This window comes from Haliaeetus albicilla, chromosome 15 (genome assembly GCF_947461875.1).
Source record: "Haliaeetus albicilla chromosome 15, bHalAlb1.1, whole genome shotgun sequence".
Lineage (NCBI taxonomy): Eukaryota > Metazoa > Chordata > Aves > Accipitriformes > Accipitridae > Haliaeetus > Haliaeetus albicilla.
In genome coordinates, this window is record NC_091497.1 from 6,020,670 (window position 1) to 6,042,129 (window position 21,460).

Genomic DNA, 21,460 nt, shown 5'->3' on the forward strand with positions numbered 1-21,460 from the left:
CTGACCTCTTTGTGAAAAAATGAAGCAAAAAGACACAGAACACTTCTGTTTTCTTGGCATTTTCCATTTTCTTTCCCACTGAGTATTGGAATAACTCCTTCCTTGTTGCTGTTCTTACTAATATACCTGTGGAATTATGGGGTTTGTTCTTTACATACATTACCTTTTCTTGTTTTGTGATGTGACCTTTCTGAGTTTGTTTCTGTACGAGTGTGCTGCTTTTACACTTGTCCTTGATAATTTGACCTAGTTCCTTTTTTCCTATTACTCTTACGTTTTGAGTCATCAAAGCATTTGTGAATCGCCAGCTGGTCTCTTACTATATATACTTCCCATTATCTTTCGTGTTAAGATAGTTTGTATTTGAGTACTGAATATTGCTTCTCTGAGCAGTGCTTAGTTGTCTGGACTTCTCTCCACCAGAATTTGATTCTGGGAAGAAGAAAACTCTCACTAGAAGAAAGTATACTTCAGTAAACTCAGCGAAGTCCATTGGCTTTGTTCACTGTTCTCCCTTTTACACTTACCAAGAATGACTGATAGTCATTTTGTGAACACAGTCAATCACTTTGCCTTCCATCTTTGCATTCTCTCAGCTCATTTATTTCTATATTTAAAAAAACCAAACAAACCAATACTGAATTTCAAGAACTGGCTGAACAGTCTGTTGTATTGCAGAGTCTGAAGAGTTGAAGAGCTCCTTCAAGGGATGTATTTAGGACAGATTCCTTTTATTCTTAGCAATACTCTTAGAACGAATTTTGAAGCCCCTTCCTCTATGAATTGCAACACTCAGTTGTTCTTCTGTATAATTGATGTGAGCTGCAGTTTCCTCATTGCATTATTTTTTCTTTTAGTTGCAATGTTTCTTTAGTTTAGTCATTATGTATTTTGTATTTCTATGTTTTGTTTCGGTATTATTGAGATGCGTATGACTTCTTTCCTTCAGAAGGCTTTCTTTTAACTTCATAACATCTGCACCTCTGATGTTAAGTCTTACCTGCGAGGACATGATTTGGAGTGGAGGGAGAAGGAACGAATGCCTACTAGGTATTGCAATGATGAATCTCAAACATACTAATATTTGCTCTGTTGAAGCTTTAAGTCTTAAGTAAGAAAGGAGTACTAGAAGCAAACTCAAAACCTGTTCTTCCACATATTTTTATGAAAACTTCTGCTCTCTGCCACAAAGAAGTAGTCTGCTTCAAAATGAGAGAGGAGGCCCATGTCAGCAGATCCTTTTTACACTTGAGGTTATGGTTTATATCTGACCCAACAACATCTGAGCTAGTATACTAGTTTCCCTTTATAATCAGTTAAGAGAGCAAGCTACTTCTCTGAAAGGTGGACAACTGCATTTAATTAGGTAACTTAATCCCTAAAGGTGTCCCCTTCTTTCAGCCAGTTAGAAAGGAAGCCTAGTATGCAAGTTTAGGTGTAGGTGCCTACTTCTGGTGAAATTAATCTTAATTCTGCCATCTACCCTTTCCATAGACCATTGTTGCAGTTCTGTTTAAGTACTGAGGGTCAAACCTGCATTAGCAGTAGGGAAGAACTGCTCTAGAGAACAAAGAAAGTAGGAAAGGGATTCAGTCAATTAATGTGGAGTTCAACTTTGTTTTTTCACGTGCCAAGTCAAAGATTGATTCTTGTGATACTTGTAGAGGCCATGTTGCTTGAATCAAGAAACTGCCTCTGAATGAGCAGTGTGCCTCCCTCTGTTGCTTGCACCTGTGGAGTAGAGGTTGTGACAGATATGTTTTTATGTGAAGTACCCGTGTACTCTGTGTGTGATAGTACCTTGGTTGAAGTAGGGCTTATTGTTATATTAATCTCAGAAATGCCTGCTTGTAGTACCCAAAATCAGCTATATGGGCAGTCTTTAAAGACTCTTTGAGTAGAAGCTGTAGTTACTCTTGATCTCTTAACCCCAGATTTCCTCACCCTGCTGTAAAACTGCTTCCCGAGTGCAAGAACTAACTGCTTTTCTGCTCAGATGCTGAAATTTTTGAGCTCCATGGTATTCCATTGCCGTGCTAATGAAATGACATGAGGTACTCGCTAAATGCAGCAGCCCTGGAGAAGCCGCTCATTGTGCCTTTGTAGATTAGACTACAGTTAAAACAGTTTGCGTGTGTGACACTTCATGTGTAACCATTAGAAAGAATTTCTTATTCTTACGGTAGCTTGGAAGAGAGTGGCCAGTAATGATAGAGCTCTAGCTAAGGATAATAAATGTGTCTAAATATTGGGAATTAACCTTTGCAGATAATGAATTGTGGAAACTATGTGAAGCTTCTGCCATTCTAATTAATCTGGCTAAAACGTCTAGCAAATAGGGAGATTTCTAATGTCTCTGAGAATAGAAAATGACTGCAATAAAGGGACAAATGCCAGCATATTGCAGGAGGTGCCCTATGCTTTTTAAGTCTGTGTATCCAGATCTTAACTGATAGAAAAGATTGTGATTAAATGCTGTATATTTTTAAAACTCTAATTTTAATTTTGATTTCTAACTTTAAATGTATAAACCTAATGTTATGGCATGCTTTATTTTGACAGATAAGGAAGGACATAATTTTTCTATATTCTGGGTGCTGGTGAGTGTTATCCTAGGTGCGATAGCCATGCTGTGCAAAGAACAAGGAATTACAATACTGGTAAGAATCCTCTTATTGACTGAATTTTGACCTCAGCATCTGTCAGGTGCAGTTGTAAAGCCTACAGAGATGAATCTTCTCCACAGCTAATTGCATGCATGCCTTTTTGTCCTGTTCAGAAAACTAGTTAATGTTGACAAAAAGCAGTATTCTAGTAGATCTGTCTTGATTGTATCCTTGCCAATCTGTTGGAATTCTTCATTTTATCTTTTGTAAGCAGGTTGCATTTATATGTTAATTTTTTGCAAAATTTAAAAAGATTTAGAGTGTTTGTTTCAATGTATATCACATTTGTTGGCCTTGGTTTTGAATTTAGTTGTCGAGATAGCAGGCCTACAAACCTCTTGTTGAAGGCTTATGAAAAAAGATATAACTGCAGGAGAGCATTTTTAAAAGCTCCACCCTCTTGCTTTTGTGAACAGTGTAAATAGAAGTAGGGCCATTGTTCATGCATTTCTAATACTGAATCTCTTCCTTCTGTCCCTTATTTAAGGATCTGTCTATCCAAACAGATACAGTTAGTGTTCATGTTCATTGTGCTCTTGCTTTTTATTGCTTCAGTGAAGACATTCTGTTTTGGGTGATGAAATCGGCCACCTGAAGTGCTACATCTGTGATTTTTACCTTTTGTATAGCCATATATCTTTATAAATAAATCCGATTTATAGCTTTAACTGACATAGATAAAGCAACAGAATCAGAAGAATTCTTTGCAGCAAGGACCCTCTTGTCCTTGCTAGAAAAAAAAGGGAGAAGAATTACAGAAAAATTCTTGCTTTAAGACATTATTTTTGGATGGATGTTTGTAGAGTGACGTATTTTTCAAAGGTGTCTGTAAGGAAAACATAAGGAATTCTCTTAAAACATGGTGTGATTATTTCCTTTAGTGGTATGAAATAATTATTTGAGCTAGCAGACACAGAATTGTTATTGGATCTGGGTTTTTTATTTGTTTGCTGTTGCATTGCAAGGATGACTATATTTATTGTTGTGCTGAGGGGCACGGGTCAGAGAGATGAAGGGGTAAATCACACGTTAAAAAGATTGCTTGTAGGCTGAATGTATTTTTCAGCAGGATTCTTGCCTTCCTGTGTCCATGCAAGTGAGCCAAAAGCCTTTAACTGCCAGGTGGTGTTTCTACGTAGAACTCTCCACTCTCTAGCCTATTTTCTGTCTTCTCCCTTTGACTGTTAGAAAGAGACTTGTGGCCTCCCAGTGTACTAACTCTTTGCCTCATCTGGAACTATTTTTACTGTCTTTTTTCCATTTAGAACTTTGAGGTAATTTCCAAAGTTATTAGGATATAGGCTAAATATTCAAGGATTATCATGGCTGGTGATTGCTGAAACGTTGAAGGGAAAAGGCTGAAGTTGGATTTTGCTGGTCCTCTCAACAGAATTACCCCGGATACATTTTGGTTGCTTGGTTGGGGTAGTATGTGCAAGTGTAGTCCTGCAAAGCACTGAGTATGTTCTAGTTTTATGTGTAGTGGCTGATGTCACATAGAGCTTTACTTTTTTTCTTTTTTCCCCAGCAACTTCCACTGTGTATACTGGTATAATTGCAAGAAAAGCAAGCCTGATATCTCTGCTAAATCTTTTTGAGCCTTTGTTTGTTGTGACAATTTATATACCCTTTAAAAACAGTATTTCTGAAACCTGACAGTCAAAAGATACCATGCTGCACAGCAAAAAATAAGGAGAAGGCTTAAAGAAACTCCACCTTACTGACAGAAGCCTTACCTTTCGACTGCAGCATTTATGCTGTGGAACATTTGGGAAAGAAGATGGAGAGCAGAATACTGTTGTGACCATGCATATGGGGTCTAGCTTGGTGGTACATGGTATTCCCCGAAGGGTTATTCCATGTAGCAGAAGAATCCCCATTACAGTAACATGATATTCTATTCATCTGAGCTCAGGTTCTCAATTTACCATTCTGCCATCATTACTACCAATGTAGCTCTCTACTTGTTTGGAATCAGAATTAAGATGTACAATAACTCATGGTAGAAGTAAATTTAAGATGTATTTAAAAAAAATGTATTTGTGGATAGCTGCTCCATCTTATGTTCTTAATTTTCTCTTGGTTGCTTAGGGTTTGAATGCAGTGTTTGATGCACTAGTGATAAACAAGCTAAATGTTTTGGAGCTTATTCAAAAGTTACTACATAAGGACAAGTCATTGGAGGTAAGTCCTCAGAGGTTTTGTTCATTCTGGCCATTCAGACAGTCATGTACTAAAAGACAAAGATAGAACTTCTGACAGTTTTGTTGTTGTTGAGAATTAAAAAAAAGAAATAGACATATTTACACTCAGCCTAATAAGGCAACGTGCTATGACATCTTTGCAGCAACATGAGTCATAATGGGATAGCATTAGAATTGCATTGGATAGTGAAATCCATTCCACACTTCTCTCAACAGTACGTTAAAAATATGGTATGGAAGAGCTGACTGCTTGATGCAAGAAGTTCTCCAGGGTCAGTAGCTATATGCCTGAAAGGGTTGTTTAACACAGTTTGGTCAGAGTAAAGAGAGAGAGAGAAATTTTGCAGATTCTCAAATTAGTCATTCGAAAAAGTACATTAAAAAAATTATTATGTCTACTTTGCCAATCCCACTAAAAGTATTACACTGTTTTTTTCAGAATACAAATTACCAAACAGGAGACAGTTCCTAGTAGCTTGGGAGTTTAAAAGAAAAAATATGTAAGCACACATAGTCACTAAAGATCGAATTTCTGACTTTTGTTGATATTGCTTTATCTAGTATTGGCTCAAGTGGAATCTGGCACCTAGTATTTGCACTGGCAAACAAATCACAGAAACAATCAGCTTCGGGTGAATGATTGATAGCAGCCAAATAGACTAACAGCCTACTAGAATGTCACTACTGTTCAAGAGCTACATCATTTGCCTCTCATCCAAGGTTCAGCAAGGCAAAGGAATATTCATTGTACTTTGCATCGATCAGTGGTTTCACTGCAGAGAAGCCTTGCTCATGTTTCTGAGTAGCACAAGTCCTACGGGGCTTTTAAATTCCTTTGCAAAGAGTGAAGTGAGGAGCTTCAGAGGAAGATCAGTGAAAGGGGAATCTCTAGAACTGAAACAGTAGATTTGACCAAGAATGGCTAAGTGAAAGGAGCAGGAGTATTTCAGGCAACAAATAGGAATGCTAGAGAATCTTGCTGTATAATGAGAGTAATGTCAACTAGCATATGGCAAGGAAAGAGTCTGGAGCTGTAGGGGACTAAAGCAGAGCCAGTTCAGAATTAAAGTGATGGAAATAAAAGGTAATAAGGAGGACGCTGTGAATAAGTGGTCGGTCAGCCTCACATCAGTGCCTGGTAAGGTCATGGAACAGATCCTCCTGGTAGTTATGTCAAAATATATGAAAGACAGGGAGATGATTAGAGACAGCCAACATGGCTTCAAGGGCAGATCGTTCCTGACTAATCTAGTGGCCTTCTGTGATGGAGTGAATGGATCAGTGTACAAGAGAAGAGCTGCTGATGTCATCTACCCGGATTTCTGTAGGGCCCCCCACAACATTTTTGCCACTAAAATGGAGAGATGGGGGTTTGACTGATGGACTGTTAGATGGGTAAGGAATTGGCTGGATGTCTGCATCCAAAGAATTACAATGGCTTGATGTCCCTGTGGAAACCACAATGAGTGGTGTCCTCAAAGGTCCATACTTGGACCAATACTATTTAATATCTTCATCAATGACATAGTGGAATTGAGTGCACCCTCAGCAAGTTTGCAGATTACACCAAACGGAGTGGTGCAGTTGAGGGAAGGGATGCCATCCAGAGGGACCTTAGCAAGCTTGAGAAGTGGGCCCATGTGAACCTCATGAAGTTCAAGGCCAAGTGCAAGGTCCTGCACCTGGGTCGGGGCAATCTCCAATATCAGTACAGACTGGGGGATGAATGGATTGGGAGCAGCCCTGTGGAGAAGCACTTGGGGGTACTGGTGGACAAAAGGCTGGACATGAGCTGGCAATGTGCACTTGCAGCCTGGAAGGCCAACTGTATCCTGGACTGCATCAAAAGAAGTGTGGCCAGCTGGTCGAGTGAGGTGATTCTACCCTTCTACTTCATTCTGGTGAGACCCTACCTGGAGTACTGCATCTGACTCTGGGGTGGATGGAAGATGTGGCCCTGTTAGAGTGAGTCCCCAGAAGGGTGATGAAATGGTCAGGGGGCTGTAGTACCTCTCCTATGAAGAAGGGCTGAGTTGGGGTTGTTCAGCCTGGAGAAGAGAAGGCTCCAAGGAGACCTTATTTTGTGGCCTTTCAATATATAAAAGAGTCTTATAAGAAAGATGGAGAGAGACTTTTTACCAGGGCCTGTAGTTACAGGACAAGGGGCAATGGTTTTAAACTGAAAAAGGTATATTTAGATAGAATAGGATAGAATAGAATAGAATAGAGTATTTGCACTTGGAAGGGACTTACAACAATCATCTAGTCCAACTGCCTGACCACTTCAGAGCTGATCAGAAGTTAAAGCATGTTATTGAGGGTATTGTCCAAATACCTCTTAAACACTGACAGGCTTGGGGCATCGACCACCTCTCTGGGAAGCCAGTTCCAGTGTTTGGCCAGTAATAAATTCTTTGCAATGAGGGTGGTGAGACACTGGAACAGACTGCCTTGGGAAGTTGTGGCTGCCCCATCCCTGGCAGTGTTCAAGGCCAGGTTGGATGGGGCTTTGGGCAACCTGGTCTAGTGGAAGGTGTCCCTGCCCATGGCAGGGGGCATTGGACTAAATGATGTTTAAAGATCCCATCCAACTCAAACAATTCTATGATTCTGTGAAATGTGTCAAAGTCAAACCTTTTTGGAGGATTACCCTTTAAGCATGAAGAGCTCAAAGCATTACGCTTCCATTTTGTGACTTTTAAACAGCTCTGTCTGGATGAAGAAAACATCAAACGTGCCTTTTTCTTCTTCTTTTAATAGAAATAATTAATTTTAGCTCCTGCCACCTACAAAAATCTGTTCTGCTCTTTTCATGGAAGTGTATGTCTGTTTTGTTTTGTTTTGTTTTTTTGAAATGCAGATCTTAAATTCTCTTACATGCAGTTTTTTTCTTCTCAACTGAGACAGGTTTCAGTTTCGTGACAGATTTCAGTTAACTCGAAATCAAAGGTGATACGATAACACTTCTTCCACTTTTAAAATTCTGCCTACTAAGAGATTTTGTGGCGATTTGTGAAATCTGGCCTTTAAGAAGCTGCATGTACTGTTAAATGAAATGAAGCCTGATATAAGAGGTTTTGTGTAGTTAATCTGTCATAAGGCAGTTATAAATTGTCACTATATGGTTTTCCTTCATAGCACAATTCTCTTCCAAAAACAGGGTTTAGGAATGATTTTCCTATAATCCTCATTGTAGTGACTTTGGTTACTGAGATACATAAGTCGGAAGTAAACATTTGAGCACAAAGGTTAACATGTAAAATCAATGTTACAAACTTCTTTATCCTTAGGCATTCAGCTACATATTTTATGACGACTCTGTTGTCAACTACAGATATTAAAAACCCATCTGAATATTGCTTTTAAATGTAACTTTTCCATCATTTTAGAGAATAAATATCTTCAGTCAAGGTACTGTTGGATGTCTGTCTTTGTGCAGCAAGCCTACTTTTTTTTTTTAGTCTTCAGAAATAACTAATATTGATCTTCTAAATAATTGTGGTGGTGCTTGCTAATAAGCATATTGCAATAATAGGTAATAATAATAATAGTCAGTGTGCCAGCTCCCATGGAGGACATAGAACTGATCACATATAACTATCAGGTAGGTTTTTAAGGGTAATAGAAGCATATCAGACTAAGGAAGGAAGGCAGGAATAAAGGAAAGCTAATACTGGAGATCACATGACCATATATTTTAGGATCCAGTCAACGCTTCCATGTAAAAATCCATAGTTTACTGAAAATTTCATCTTCAGATATGTAGAATGGAAAGAGAAGGGGCCCAAATGATCTCTCATTTCAGAGAAACTCTCGTCTTCCATCTTTTACTTCTCTAATGATTTGCTGAGGCTGTGTAGAATAATTTCAGTCATCAGAGAGCTCTAAGGCAGCCCTACAGCACTGTAACATAGGGGGTCAGAAAGAAGCTATGTCCTTCATATGTCCTGAGTTACCATTTGCTAGCTGGGTAGGGTGTTGGAACCTTGGATTTGCATCTCAAAGCTGTGACAGGGATATCATTATAGTTACTGATGATTCTGTTTCCAGTCTCTACTGGTGAAGCTTGAAGAACCTCTACAGTATACAGTGTTTTTCTTTTCATTTATGAAACTGATGTGTGCTTGGAGAAAATGTGTTACACTTTATGGAGGAAAAAATGGAAAAGTCTGTCAAATTTAGCTTCTATGACATCACTTCTCTATGTTTTACATGAATTGCCTTCTTTAGACCCTAAAGTGTATATTATAAAACATGTGATGTAAATCAACTGAGTTAATGTAGATAAAACACAATTTTTTTTAGATCTTGGGTAATTTTAGCCTGACCAAAGTTATTTGAGTGCCTGTCTGTCATTAACTTTTTAATCACGTTAGTGATTGTGAAAATTTTAATTCAGTTTCTAATTCCTCCCAGTTTCTAACTCTGCAGTTTTCTTTTGTATGCATGTAATTTTGCCTCTAAAGAGACCTAAGTGGACAAAAACTTTCCATGATAAGCAGTCAACTGGATATAGCTATTTAAAACAAATTCACAAAGTAACCATCCTCCATTTTAAAAAAACAAGATAGATCAATTTAATATACTCTATACTAAAGGCTGTGTACTGCTCAAATTCCCTATCAGAAATTGCTGTGTAAAAAATTACATCAGCTATAGAGTTACTGAGGATTTGTAGAAGAGAGACTTCTTGAATAAAAAAAGTTTTCTGATTGAGAAGGAAATGAAAATGTTTGCAAAAAATATTTTGCAATTAGTCAATGAAAGCATAGCGAAGTTTGAGAGCTTTCTAGTAATGGCAAAAATAATAACAATGTCAACTCTAATAGCAAAAATGCACAGGAATAGCCTCTTCTGTCTGAGGTAGTGGTGAAAAGAATGTGAATGTAGTGGGGAAGAGAACAAAATAATGGTTTTTATATGAGAGGTTTTTTTCTTTCTTTCCTGTAGAATGCTGTGCTGTTAAGAAAGGGGCTGCTTTTCAGGATAACTCTTCTGATGTCTGGAGGGGCCAGTATACTTTATATACGCTGGAGGATTATGGGCACAGGGCCACCGGCTTTCACTGAAGTAGACAACCCAGCTTCATTTGCAGACAGTCTGTTTGTGAGAGTAAGTTATGAAGTGGCTTTTTTCTGGCCAGCTCAGAACATTTGTCTTTGTCATCAAATTGAATTTTCTTTTCTGTGCTTCAAAGAAACAGTAAAGTGGGCAGTCTTTATGTTTCAAGATGTGTGATGAGTCACCGTCACTTGCTGCTGTGATGATTTTCTGCAATTTTTTAAAATAGTATACCTTGTATATTCTTTGCATTCAATTTAGCATGCACTGCACACATGGCAGCACATTTCCATTTACTCACTATTTTTCCCATGCATTCAAGGATTTAGCTTTTGCTGGGTTTCATCCCTTCTCCACATACTGTGCTTGACTTTTCATCTGTTCTTTCACAATTGGAGAAAATATCATAAAGTTCTGGTCTGGTGCATTTGGAGTATGTCTTGGCTTTATATCTCTGACTGCATTAAGGCTTTTTCTGGAGATGGAGAAAGAAGGGCAAAGACAGTAGGTGCTGTCTTTTGACATTTTCTCCTATTGTAGGAGATTATTCTTTTTACAGGTGGATATTGGTTGGACAGCACAGAACTGCATTTCCCTGCTCTGAATAGGAGACCCATTTAGCTATGTTTAAAAAAAAAATTAAAAATCAATTTCACAGCTGTAAAATAAATGGATATGTAACTAGTTGTAGTATAACGGTGTTTAAGGCCTTTTTATTGTATAAGATGTATTTTGTGATAAGGGAAATGACAGCAGAGAGAAGAACTAAAGTTGCCTCCCCCCCTCTCAAGTTTAGTCTCAAATAAATGTTTGTTTTCTGTTTGATTGACAGGCTATAAACTATAATTACTACTATTCCTTGAATGCATGGTTGCTGTTGTGTCCCTGGTGGCTGTGTTTTGATTGGTCAATGGGCTGCATACCCCTCATTAAATCCGTCAGCGACTGGAGGATAATTGCACTAGCAGCACTCTGGTTCTGCCTAATTGGTCTGATATGCCAAGCTCTGTGCTCAGAAGACAGCCATAAGAGAAGGTAAGAGACAGTGATGAATTTTAAATGCCTGGCCAACTTGAATGCAGTATTATTTTGTTAAATCCACTACTGATAATTTTAACAATTCAGTGTAACCAGTGTCTAGCAAATGCAGTTCAAATAAATATTTATAGCTGTCATTACAGTTTTATCCCAATTTGGGCCCATCACTGTACACTGACTAGTGGGAAACAGAGTTGGAGGAGGAGGAGGAAGTATGGATGGCTGCTTTATTTTTCTCCTGAAATGGCATTTTGAGATCCTTAACACTGTAGGCGGTAAAAAGTAGTATGTGCTCAGAACAGAGTAGGAAATTATGTGTGTTGTTGCCCCTACTTCTTACAAGTCATCATCTCCTTTAATCTTCTCCTAATAATGAAAGAGAGAGGAGATGTGCCTTGAAAGGAGGTAGATAGAAATACTGGCCATGGCCATACAATTAAAAAGTAAAATGCTGACCCATAGTGTCTACTGAGGAAAGAACTTGTACTTTACCCAAAGGAGCTAAAAAATTCATTGTAAACTATTCTGGCTCACTAAGGGCTTCCATTTTAATTTTTCAGGTTCTGTTCCCATGGATTTTATGTAGAATTAATTTCTTAGTTCTTTAAAAATTTTCAACAGTTCAATCACAACAAGGTCATTCTGTTGTTCAGTGCTGAATATTTTCTTTTTCTTTTCTGTGGTATTCTGTAATTTCATCTCTTCCCCCTCCTCCCCTCAAATGTTAACACCCCACCTGCCTTCCTTTCTGCTGTTCCTGTACTCATTTGCACAGATAAAATCATTTTGCAGAGGGGCTGAATTCTTGCTACAAGCGATGTCATACTTTCTAGTAAAAACACACTCAGTAAGCTTATATTGCTGAATAGCTTTTTAGTAAAGACAAAAAGTATAGTGAAGGCTAGGACTCTTGGGTATGAGAAAAGACTAAAAGGACATGTCTACATTAAAGTATAGAGATTTATTTGTAATAAATTAGAGTAGAAAACTACCATGCCTGTGGCCTTTATAACAAATACCTGACACAGACCTGGAGTTCTTGTTCCCTTACGTCGGCTCTGTAAAAGTAAGGTACCTCGTCTCAGTTGTCTAAGCTCTGTCCATAAAGAGTTCCCTGTTGAGGATTACTCATCCTCACATAGATACCTCAACCAAGGAAGACAAACTGCCCTCGAGAAGTGCCTCTTTCAGCTGACTGTAGAAACAGTGTAGATTACTAACTTTCAAGTGGTTAATCACAATGGATTCTACTATTGATGTATTTGTTAGGAAAACGTGCTCTCAGTAGGATGTATACCTAAGTTTCTTCTTTAACAGTGACCTATATTTTTCCCCTGTTATTGTCTTACTAGTTCCAAAAACAGACAGGCAGCTTTTACCGTTACCTTTCCTGCCTGTGTATTTTCAATAGGAATTATGTAATTAATGTGTAATTGGGATATTTGCTGGCCTGGAAGCGTGAACATTGCTTTTCTGGAAATTATAGCTAGGGTTTTAAAAGTGCCTGATGGAATGAAGTGTCACTGGAATTTAACCTGATTAGCTCTCAAAGGCTGCTTTTGGATGCCCTGTTCCATACTCACATCTTTCTACAGTGTGTAAATAAAGTTTATATGTTAAGCGGAAAAAGGTACTTTTGTTCAAATTTGTGGTTAATTTGAGAATCTGTTTCTTGTTTGCAGAATTCTTACACTGGGACTTGGATTTCTTATTATCCCTTTTCTTCCTGCAAGTAATCTGTTCTTCCGAGTAGGATTTGTTATTGCAGAGAGAGTAATCTACCTCCCCAGTATTGGATATTGTATTCTGTTTACATATGGATTTAGTCTCTTGAGTAAGCAAGCCAAGAAAAAGGTAACATCAAAACAATCAGAAAAGTTGATGATGAAGTGCTTCAACTGAATGGTTTGTTTCTTAACTTGTCTCTCTTTCCTTAAGAAAATTCTTGCTGTGGCAGTACTTGGAATCTTGTTGATAAATGTTATGCGCTGTGCACTCCGCAGCAGTCAGTGGAGGTCAGAAGAGCAGCTTTTTAGGAGTGCACTGTCAGTGTGCCCTCTGAATGCAAAAGTAAGTCACTCATGGACTTTTAATCTTTTTTTTTTTCTTTTTGTTTAAGTGTTTTGAAATTTGGGATAGAGGAGGTGTTACACATAGTTAATATATTGTGGTACAGTGTTATCAACAGCCTTGCTTGGTGCAATAATATGACATTAACATGCCGGACACCTAAATTACAGTGGTAGCATAGTCAAAATACCAGACAGTGCAAATTACAATATTGTAATTCAGAACTTGGGGGTGGGAGTGGGAAGGGGAGGGAGAAAGGGGAATACACTTCAGGAAAGGCATCCAGCCGAACTGGATGTACTGCTAATAAAATCCGCTAGAACAATTGTGTGTATAGTCATAGAATGGTTTGGGTCGGAAGGGACCTTAAAGATCATCTAGTTCCAACCCCCCTGCCAGGGGCAGGGACACCTTCCGCTAGACCAGGTTGCTCAAAACAAGTTATTACAACAAAATATTGAAAAGAAAGTAAGGAAGCTGTAGCAATGTATTCACCTGAACAATGCCTATGCTACGTTTTTAGAATCCTTTTTGTGTACCTTCCAGTGGTATATATAGCCAACACAACTAAGGGACAAAGCAGCATATCATCAGTGTGATCGCATCTGCTCTTTTACAGTGGCTGAATGGGCTAGAGTCTTCAGACATGGACACTGAGGAAAACTGCAATATTCCCTGCAAGGCTTAGTGAGGGAACAAGTAAGAGGGTGGGACTGGATAGGATGTTTCACTGAGCTGAACACCAGTGTTTGGCATAGCAGACTGAATCTAGCCTGCCAATAGAGGTGACCTCCACAGCAGTCCTTTGGTAGCTGAGAGTGTGATCTGTTGGAGCATACCGCAGAGCCCTGATGTTGTCTGAATTTTAGCAGAGGCTCTCTTTGAAGAGCCTAGGAATAGGAATGCACAGCTTGTCAATAAAAATACATTGATGTTTTAAAAGATTAGATTTCTGTCATCTAGAGTGGTATCTAGACAGTACAGATCAAGACACAGAGTTTAAAAAGGAACCTGTGAATGTTCAACTTTGCAAAGAGAATGATAAACTTAGCATCTACTGGAATACAAATATGCAGGAGTGAGCTGTAAAAAACATTTATGGCCGATATTTACAACATGGTGATGCCTTTCAATAATCTCAGATTTCAATACGTAGAAAAAGAGCTGTTGTATTTTATTGTGTGGCAGTGGTCGGCAACCACCTCCTTTTTAATGATGACCTCAGTATAGCTTGTCTTCTGGATGACAAGCACATACTATAAATGGAGCAAACGCAATCTGTTTCTTTGTATGTAACTCCATCCATCTGCCATGGTAAGAGTGCTTTAGACAGATCCACACTCTTTGCCTGTGCTCCAAGCTCCTTGGACTCAAGCCATGTCTGGCTGGGAAGCTGTGTAGCTGTGTTCTCACAGTGCTGTGCTTGAGCCGATAAGCTGTGTGCAAGCTACTGAACTAATGCAGCTGGTTCAAAGCCAATGAGTGTACAGGGAAAATGAGCTTGTGTTTGTCAACATTGGGTCGTGTAGACACGCCTGAGCTGTATTGCTGCTAGTGACAGCTTGCGCAAATGGAAAGCGTGGTGATGTGAACAGGGAGTGTTTTGTAGGCTCACGTTCCAATTTTGCTGAAGGAGTAACTTTAAAATCACAGTAGTAGGGAACTTTTCTAGGCAACAGCATTAGAGTCCATGTGTGAGAGCCAATCTGTTTTTTTCTTTATGGACTCAGCTATATTTATTCAATTTTGACAAAGGTAAATGTAAAAACTGGAACTAGGTTCTGTTCTGATCTTCTGTTGTTGTCTTGAAATTGCAGGCTTCCTTTAAAAATGACTCCACAGGACTTTCTTTCAGTGGTCCATTTATTTCAGTGGGAGCCTGATGCAGACCAAAAGATGGAACACAGATAACAGCTTTTTCTTGTTGTTCTTGGAACATCTTTAATAAGTGTAATGTGGTCATGCTTTACTTCCCTTATGTAGCAGGGTCCCAGAATCTCCAGGTGTCTCCCAACCAGCAACAAAAGCTGCAGCTTCTAGTTCATGTTTTGTGGTACAGCTCTACAGCTCTTTTCAGTTCCAGGTTGTCTGTATGTGAGCAGTGTAGAGTCAACTTAATGCTGAGTAACAAGTAGCTACAGCAGTGTTTTCTCTAATTTCAAGACTCATCTTCTTTAACCATCTCTTTCGATAGAGGTGTGGAAACTGCATTAAATCAGATTGTCTGGCATAGTAGTGAATCTACCCCCTTGAGTGATGAATGCATCTGGTTCAAGAGGATGAAATTTAGAATCAACTTTGATAAATGTTGCCCAGTGATTTTTAAATTTATTGGAAATAATCAGGCACCATAATGAAGTTACAAAGATTTTTACTTTTAAAAAAAAGTTCACAATACAGGTTTTTAAACATTTTAAATACCTTAAAATTTATTTAAAATGTTTAAAATATTTTAAATATCTCTGTTATATATATTATATAGATTTTTTTTTTTCCAAGAGAGAGAAAGAAACGTTACAGATCTTGGTTAAACATGCCTAGGAGTATGTCACACATTTGAACTTGCACGGTCCTGCATTTAAGTTGGTTTCAAAGGTTGTTAGACTGAAACAGTATACATTTTGAATACGCTTTGAATACATTTGGCAGTATTTTTCTTGGCTGAACAGAAGGTGCCTATATATTGATTCCATTTCCTGTTAACCACCTTTTTTCATACCATATAGATTGACTTAATTCATGGAGGTCAGTGGTGATACACACTGGTGTGAGTTAGAACCTGGCCTGTGTTGTTTCTGCTAAAGCAAATTTTGTGAGCAGTTACAGAGACTGTTTTCTCCTGATGTGTTGGTTATATGTTACAGGTAGTTTATAAATTTGGAATATTTCAGTGCTACTAGCTTAAAAGGCTCACTGGATCCAACTTGGCATCTTTTCATTTGAAGGCATTATGTTGCAAGTTTATCCTGGAGTGCTTTGTTGAAGTACTAGAATATCTAATGACAGGTTATGATAAAAGCATAACTACTGTTTCACCATATCAGACTACTGGCTTGGATTTATCTCCTTAGCTTTGGATATCTACATCTGAGCGAGTCAGCCAGGCTCCCTTTATAACTGGGGAGGAGAAACCATCCCTTTTACCATGTGGTTCATCATCACCTTGGACTAAATGACTGACTTAGGCCAGAAGGACTGCACCCTAGATCTGTGTGTTTCTCTCCACTGATGATAAAAGAAGTCCTGACAACTAGAACAGATGTGGATACATAAAGTTATGTGAGATTTTGCCCTTGCCCTACTGCTGTTCACTATTTCTAGACATTGCTGTATTGCTCCTCATCTTCTGAGGGCATTAAACATAGCTTCTTTTAATTTTAAAGATTATTCCCAAAAATGCTCATCTTACTGCCTTTTTTTGCCATGTGATAAGTTATTGTTGGAAGTGCCGAGTTACTTTTTCTCAGCTTTTAGCAAAGCCATGGCAGTTTTTAAAAATCCAGAGATGGTCTTTATTTCTGGATTACTTCCTCTAATTGATTATCTAAATAAAGTTTTCAGTTGCATTGTTAAATACATGGGAAATAGCTACCATTTTTCTTTTCCTAGATTTGAAATAACTGAATTGAAATGATTGTAAATTGTTAATATTCTATATGTAATCTCTACATTCTCCTTGCTTACTGGCTTTTCTTTAAAGCATAGAAATTAATAAACATAATTTTTAAAAAGCCATTTCAGTAGCAACTTTTCTGCAGTAATAAACAAGGAAGTTATGATAATCACAACAGAACGTGTTACTAACCAGTGTGCCTTGACATACTAAGGGTAGTAACTTTGTACTTGATGCTTTATGCAAACTGTAATTATTATAGGTACACGTTTGTCAAAGACAAGCTATGCTAATATTGAAAATGTACAACAGAATTTGGGAGATTGCTTTCTATACTTTCTTAAAAGGTCTTGTAAAACCTCTTTGTGACAGAACAAGATTTAGTGCTGTTTAAAGATTTATGATACTGATCTAGAGAGCATTTCCTTCAGATATTGAGAATTTCTTTCTAGGCTATATATTAAAAGGGGATTACCTTCTGTAGAATTTACCTTAAGTGCTGTGGGCTATGTTTATAGGGGCTATCTGCAGTGTTTTGCCACATAGATACCATTTTAGATGTCAATTTTTTTTTTGTATATAAGCTCAGTCATGCAGAAGAACCTTTAGACAACATTAGCTGCACAAACAAAATGTGAAGATCAAAAAGGCTTTGTATTATTATTAATTTGAAAACAATTTCAGTAGTAAAGAGTGTTTGATGAAAGAAGTTGGCATTGAACAGAAGCATCTGCATGTTTCTGTAGAAATTTTGACATCTGTGCTTTGCTTCCATCCTTTTCAGCAAATGTTCATATTTGCTGAAAAGATGATTATAAACAGCTAGGAAGAGAGAGTTAAAAAGTTGGTAATAGGGGTGCTCCAATTGAGGGAGTATACCTCCTAGAAGATGCTACTACGTTTCAATTTCTTCCTACACTGCTTTGACAAAAACAAACAAACAAAAAGTCAGTTTGACAGTAATTTTGGTTTTGTACAGGAAAATATAATTTTTTTCTCTTCCTCATTTAAATGTGTGTGCACATTTAATCACTTAAATAAGAGTTCAAGCACTAAGTGTGTCTAACATACAATAATATAGAGTGCTTTTGCTTTTCTATGCTGGCTTCTTAGGCCAATTGAGGTATTGCGAACAAACACATGGAGCCAATTCTTTGGCTAGGCTGTGGTACCGTGGTTGTGTTAACTTTAAACAATGCATGCCTGTGGAGATCAACTAGGTTCTACCCTAGGGTATTTTTACCTTATTGCCCTGATTTCGGAGAATGCTGGGTTGTTATGGATCCCTGAGAAATGTTCCTTTTAGAGCTATTACTGTGAAGTAATTACCTGTTTAAGATTGATAGAGGAGCATGTGGGCTTAATGAAATACGTCATTTCCAGTTAGTATCTATCTTTAATCATTTAATAACAAAATGCTATGTCTGCTCTTAAATGCTTAATCAGGAAAGGAAAATCCTCCCTCCCAGGCTGGCATATCTGTTAAGGGCAGAAGAACCACATCTCTAGAGATGAAATTTAAACCATCACACTGGCTCCTCATTTTTAAAGGCCAGATTCTTCCTGCCCGTTGGTATATAGAAAGTACTTGTGTCCCCACATTGTGCAGGTAGGGCTCGCAGGAGAAGTCAAGGAGAGTTACAGCCTTGTGCTTAGCGGAGGGCAGGTGGATATTGTAGGTTTGGTTTGGGGGAGCAGAGCTGAAGCTGATCTTGGCAGCTCTCTGTCATGGCCAGTGAAGTGAGAGACATGGCTGTACGGCAAAAGTCACCTGCACCTCCCAGATGAGTGTGTATGCCTGGAAACCTGCTGCTGACTCTGTTCTGAAGAGCAGGATCTATTATAATCCATTGTAGAGCCGGTTTTGTCACTGGATAATTACAGTACGCTGAGACGTCCTTTCGGTATGTTTGTTTTAGTTTTTCTTCTCTTCCCATCTCTGTTGCCACCATATTAAGGGGAACTAAAGCTACAGTTTCGCTTGAAGGAAAATTGGGAACTTGACATATAAAGAAAAGCTCTTCCTTTTCAGCGGTATTGTATAGAAACATCATTTCCTTTCACATGGAAGCTATATCTGAGGACAGAAGAAATACACCATCGAAAATGCTAATAGTTTATTTAAATAGTTTTCCTATCAGTTCTAATAAACTATAGTACATCTTTTTAGTTCAGTTCACAAAACATACATGTACACTTAATATTTCATTTGATGTTTTGACTTGAGGGAATTGATATCTGTCAGGTTTCTGCAGTCTGCGCAATTCTGTTTACATGAGAAAAATATTCTTTCTGCTGCTGCTTTTGAGATAGAAATGCATATGAAGAAGTTACATGTTTCAAAAAACAGCTGACGTGAAATACTGAGTAGTTGGTGTATACCAAGTTTTTTCTCATATGCTCTGTCCCCAGTCTTTAATCAAAATTTCTTTTTTCAGTAATGCTTATGACTTTTGTAAAACATTAAAAAAAAAAACCCACACAACACTTTTCGAAAGCTTCTTAAAGAAAAAAATTGAATCATGTTAAATGTAATCTTGTTTGCTGATATTGAAATGTGAAGTCAGGTATTTTAAGGGCTAATATACATTATTGAGTGAAATCTTTCCATATGTCTTCTGTTTTGCCACAGTTTATCTTTTATCTGGAAACACAGCAAAGTTTAATAACCTAATTTACTCTGAATAAATTTTGAGTCTGTAAACTTCAGCATACATAATCAGAGCAATCCAGTTTAGTAAGAATGTTATCATAGTGTGCTGAAAAATTTCTGGAAGAGATATACAAATAGAATTCAGTCCTAAGAAACATCTTTCAGAGTGTATCATTTTATTTGAATGACTCCTGGGAAAACAATGCTATTCTGTCTTTTTTTTTTTTTTTTTTTTTTGACACCGTCAGCTGATCTTTATGAGTGGCTATGTCTTGATATAAAGGTACCATTCCATTGCTTCTTTGGCATAGGCCTTGTCGTATTTTTATGAATGTACAACAGAAGTGCCTGGATTTTTTTTTCCTGGAAACTGTGCCAGAACTGGTTTTATGGGATGGTGAATTTGTGTGCTATTTTATATCTTGCAGCCTGAGGAGCTGCTTCTGTGTATGTATGCTTAGTAAGCTTTATAGCATCTTTCTCTCTGTAAAACCAGTGAAACTACATTTTTGCTCATTCTAGAAAGCACGAAAAACACTTTTAACTGTATTTGTTGATGGTATGTTACTGCATAGTCACAATCATGTAGAGATGGAATTCAACAATTAAATATCATAACAATTAGGTTCAAACATAATTGTGTGTGCTGGATCAATAGGTCCCAAGTATTGTGCCAAATGCAATTAGGATTTTTTCCTTTGATGGACACATGAGATAAAATCCTTTTTTGAATGTAGAAGGTGAATTAGAGTTATCTAAATGTATTACAAACCTATCTTTTTGTACTTCAATCTGAAGTAATTCCTGCATACTGTTTTTGAAAAGATTTAATTTAGATTTTCAAAGTATGGAAGAAATTACAATGTGTGTTTGTTTTAGATGAAGTATATACAATTTGATTTCAAATAGGTAATTTAAATAATGAGTTCTGATCTAGTTGCTGAGAAGTCTGTTTTCAGGAGTCAGTACTCACAGTACTTTTCTGTTATTTCTAAACTTGATTCTTCCCTTTGACCAGGTAATGTAGTCTTCTGAGTTTTCTCTTAAAGCAGGATTTGAGATATCTTCCAACTCAGATTTGTCCTGAAATACATTTATTCCTATCTAGTCCTTGCCATAAGTTCAGATCATGCATCTTCTTCCCTGTGGCTATATCTCAAAGCTCTAGATCCTTCCTTCATTCTCTACTTTTTAACAGGCAAGGTCTCCAACATGTTGCTATACACGTTTATTTTTATTTCGGAAATGCTCTTTGATGCATTTTTATCCCAAGACAATAGCAGCGTATGTCTGTGTTTGTTTTTGAAATATGGAGCTTAGTTTTTCTGTTAATGTTGAGTTTCGGCTAGTTTATGCTATAGTGAAAGCAAAGTTTAATCAACACTTACATTGCTGTAGTGTTTCTTCTGCTATAGTGGATTTAATTTGAGTCAGACTTTCTCTTACTTATCTGACAAATGCATGAAATGAAGAGCAGGAAGTCTCCATATAAAGAGTCTTGTGGAAAGTGTGGTGACCTCATTTATAAAATCAGGAAGTGAATAATCTTTCTTAAATAGCTGGAACAGGTAAACTGATTTATTAATTTATTCCTCCGATTTTGTCTTGCTCTCTTCATTGTATGTATTGTCCAATCTTAAGTATCCGCCTCCAGCAAAAGTCAGCAGTGAATGACGCAAGTGCTGACTGTTTCTATTTGGAGTAAGAATTTTTAGCAACTTGGCTCCACAAAATATCTGACTGTATAGCATCTGGTAGAATGTTCATCTGTTTTCAGGTGCACTACAATGTTGGCAAAAACCTGGCTGACAAAGGAAATCAAAGTGCTGCAATCAAATACTACAGAGAAGCTGTAAGGTATTAGGAATTTTACTGCTTTAATGAACTATCCTAAAATTGCTTTCATGTTTAACATGAAGAAAATGCTTAGGTATTCATTTTCATGATCTGCAGCATTGCAGAGCTAGCAATTTGCATATAGTAATACATGTCCCATACATAATAATCATCTCTTAAATTTTAAATTTTAGGTTGAATCCTAAATATGTACATGCCATGAACAACCTTGGAAATATTCTGAAAGAAAGAAATGAGCTCCAAGAAGCAGAGGAGTTGCTGTCCTTAGCTGTACAAATACAGTATGTTTAGAACAATG

The 21,460-nt window shown here is 37.6% G+C and overlaps 1 protein-coding gene across 3 annotated transcripts in view; it reads left to right on the top strand.

Moving 5' to 3' along the window:
- The window catches only part of TMTC4 (transmembrane O-mannosyltransferase targeting cadherins 4), a 60,689-nt gene that overhangs the window by 25,243 nt on the left and 13,986 nt on the right, over positions 1-21,460 (top strand). For all 3 annotated transcript variants that reach the window (XM_069802384.1, XM_069802385.1, XM_069802386.1), the window contains exons 6-13: positions 2,563-2,660; positions 4,758-4,850; positions 9,821-9,982; positions 10,764-10,966; positions 12,652-12,823; positions 12,908-13,039; positions 21,083-21,162; positions 21,336-21,443. In XM_069802384.1, coding sequence (XP_069658485.1) covers positions 2,563-2,660; positions 4,758-4,850; positions 9,821-9,982; positions 10,764-10,966; positions 12,652-12,823; positions 12,908-13,039; positions 21,083-21,162; positions 21,336-21,443 — 1,048 coding nt within the window. The remainder of the gene's footprint in view (positions 1-2,562; positions 2,661-4,757; positions 4,851-9,820; positions 9,983-10,763; positions 10,967-12,651; positions 12,824-12,907; positions 13,040-21,082; positions 21,163-21,335; positions 21,444-21,460) is intronic.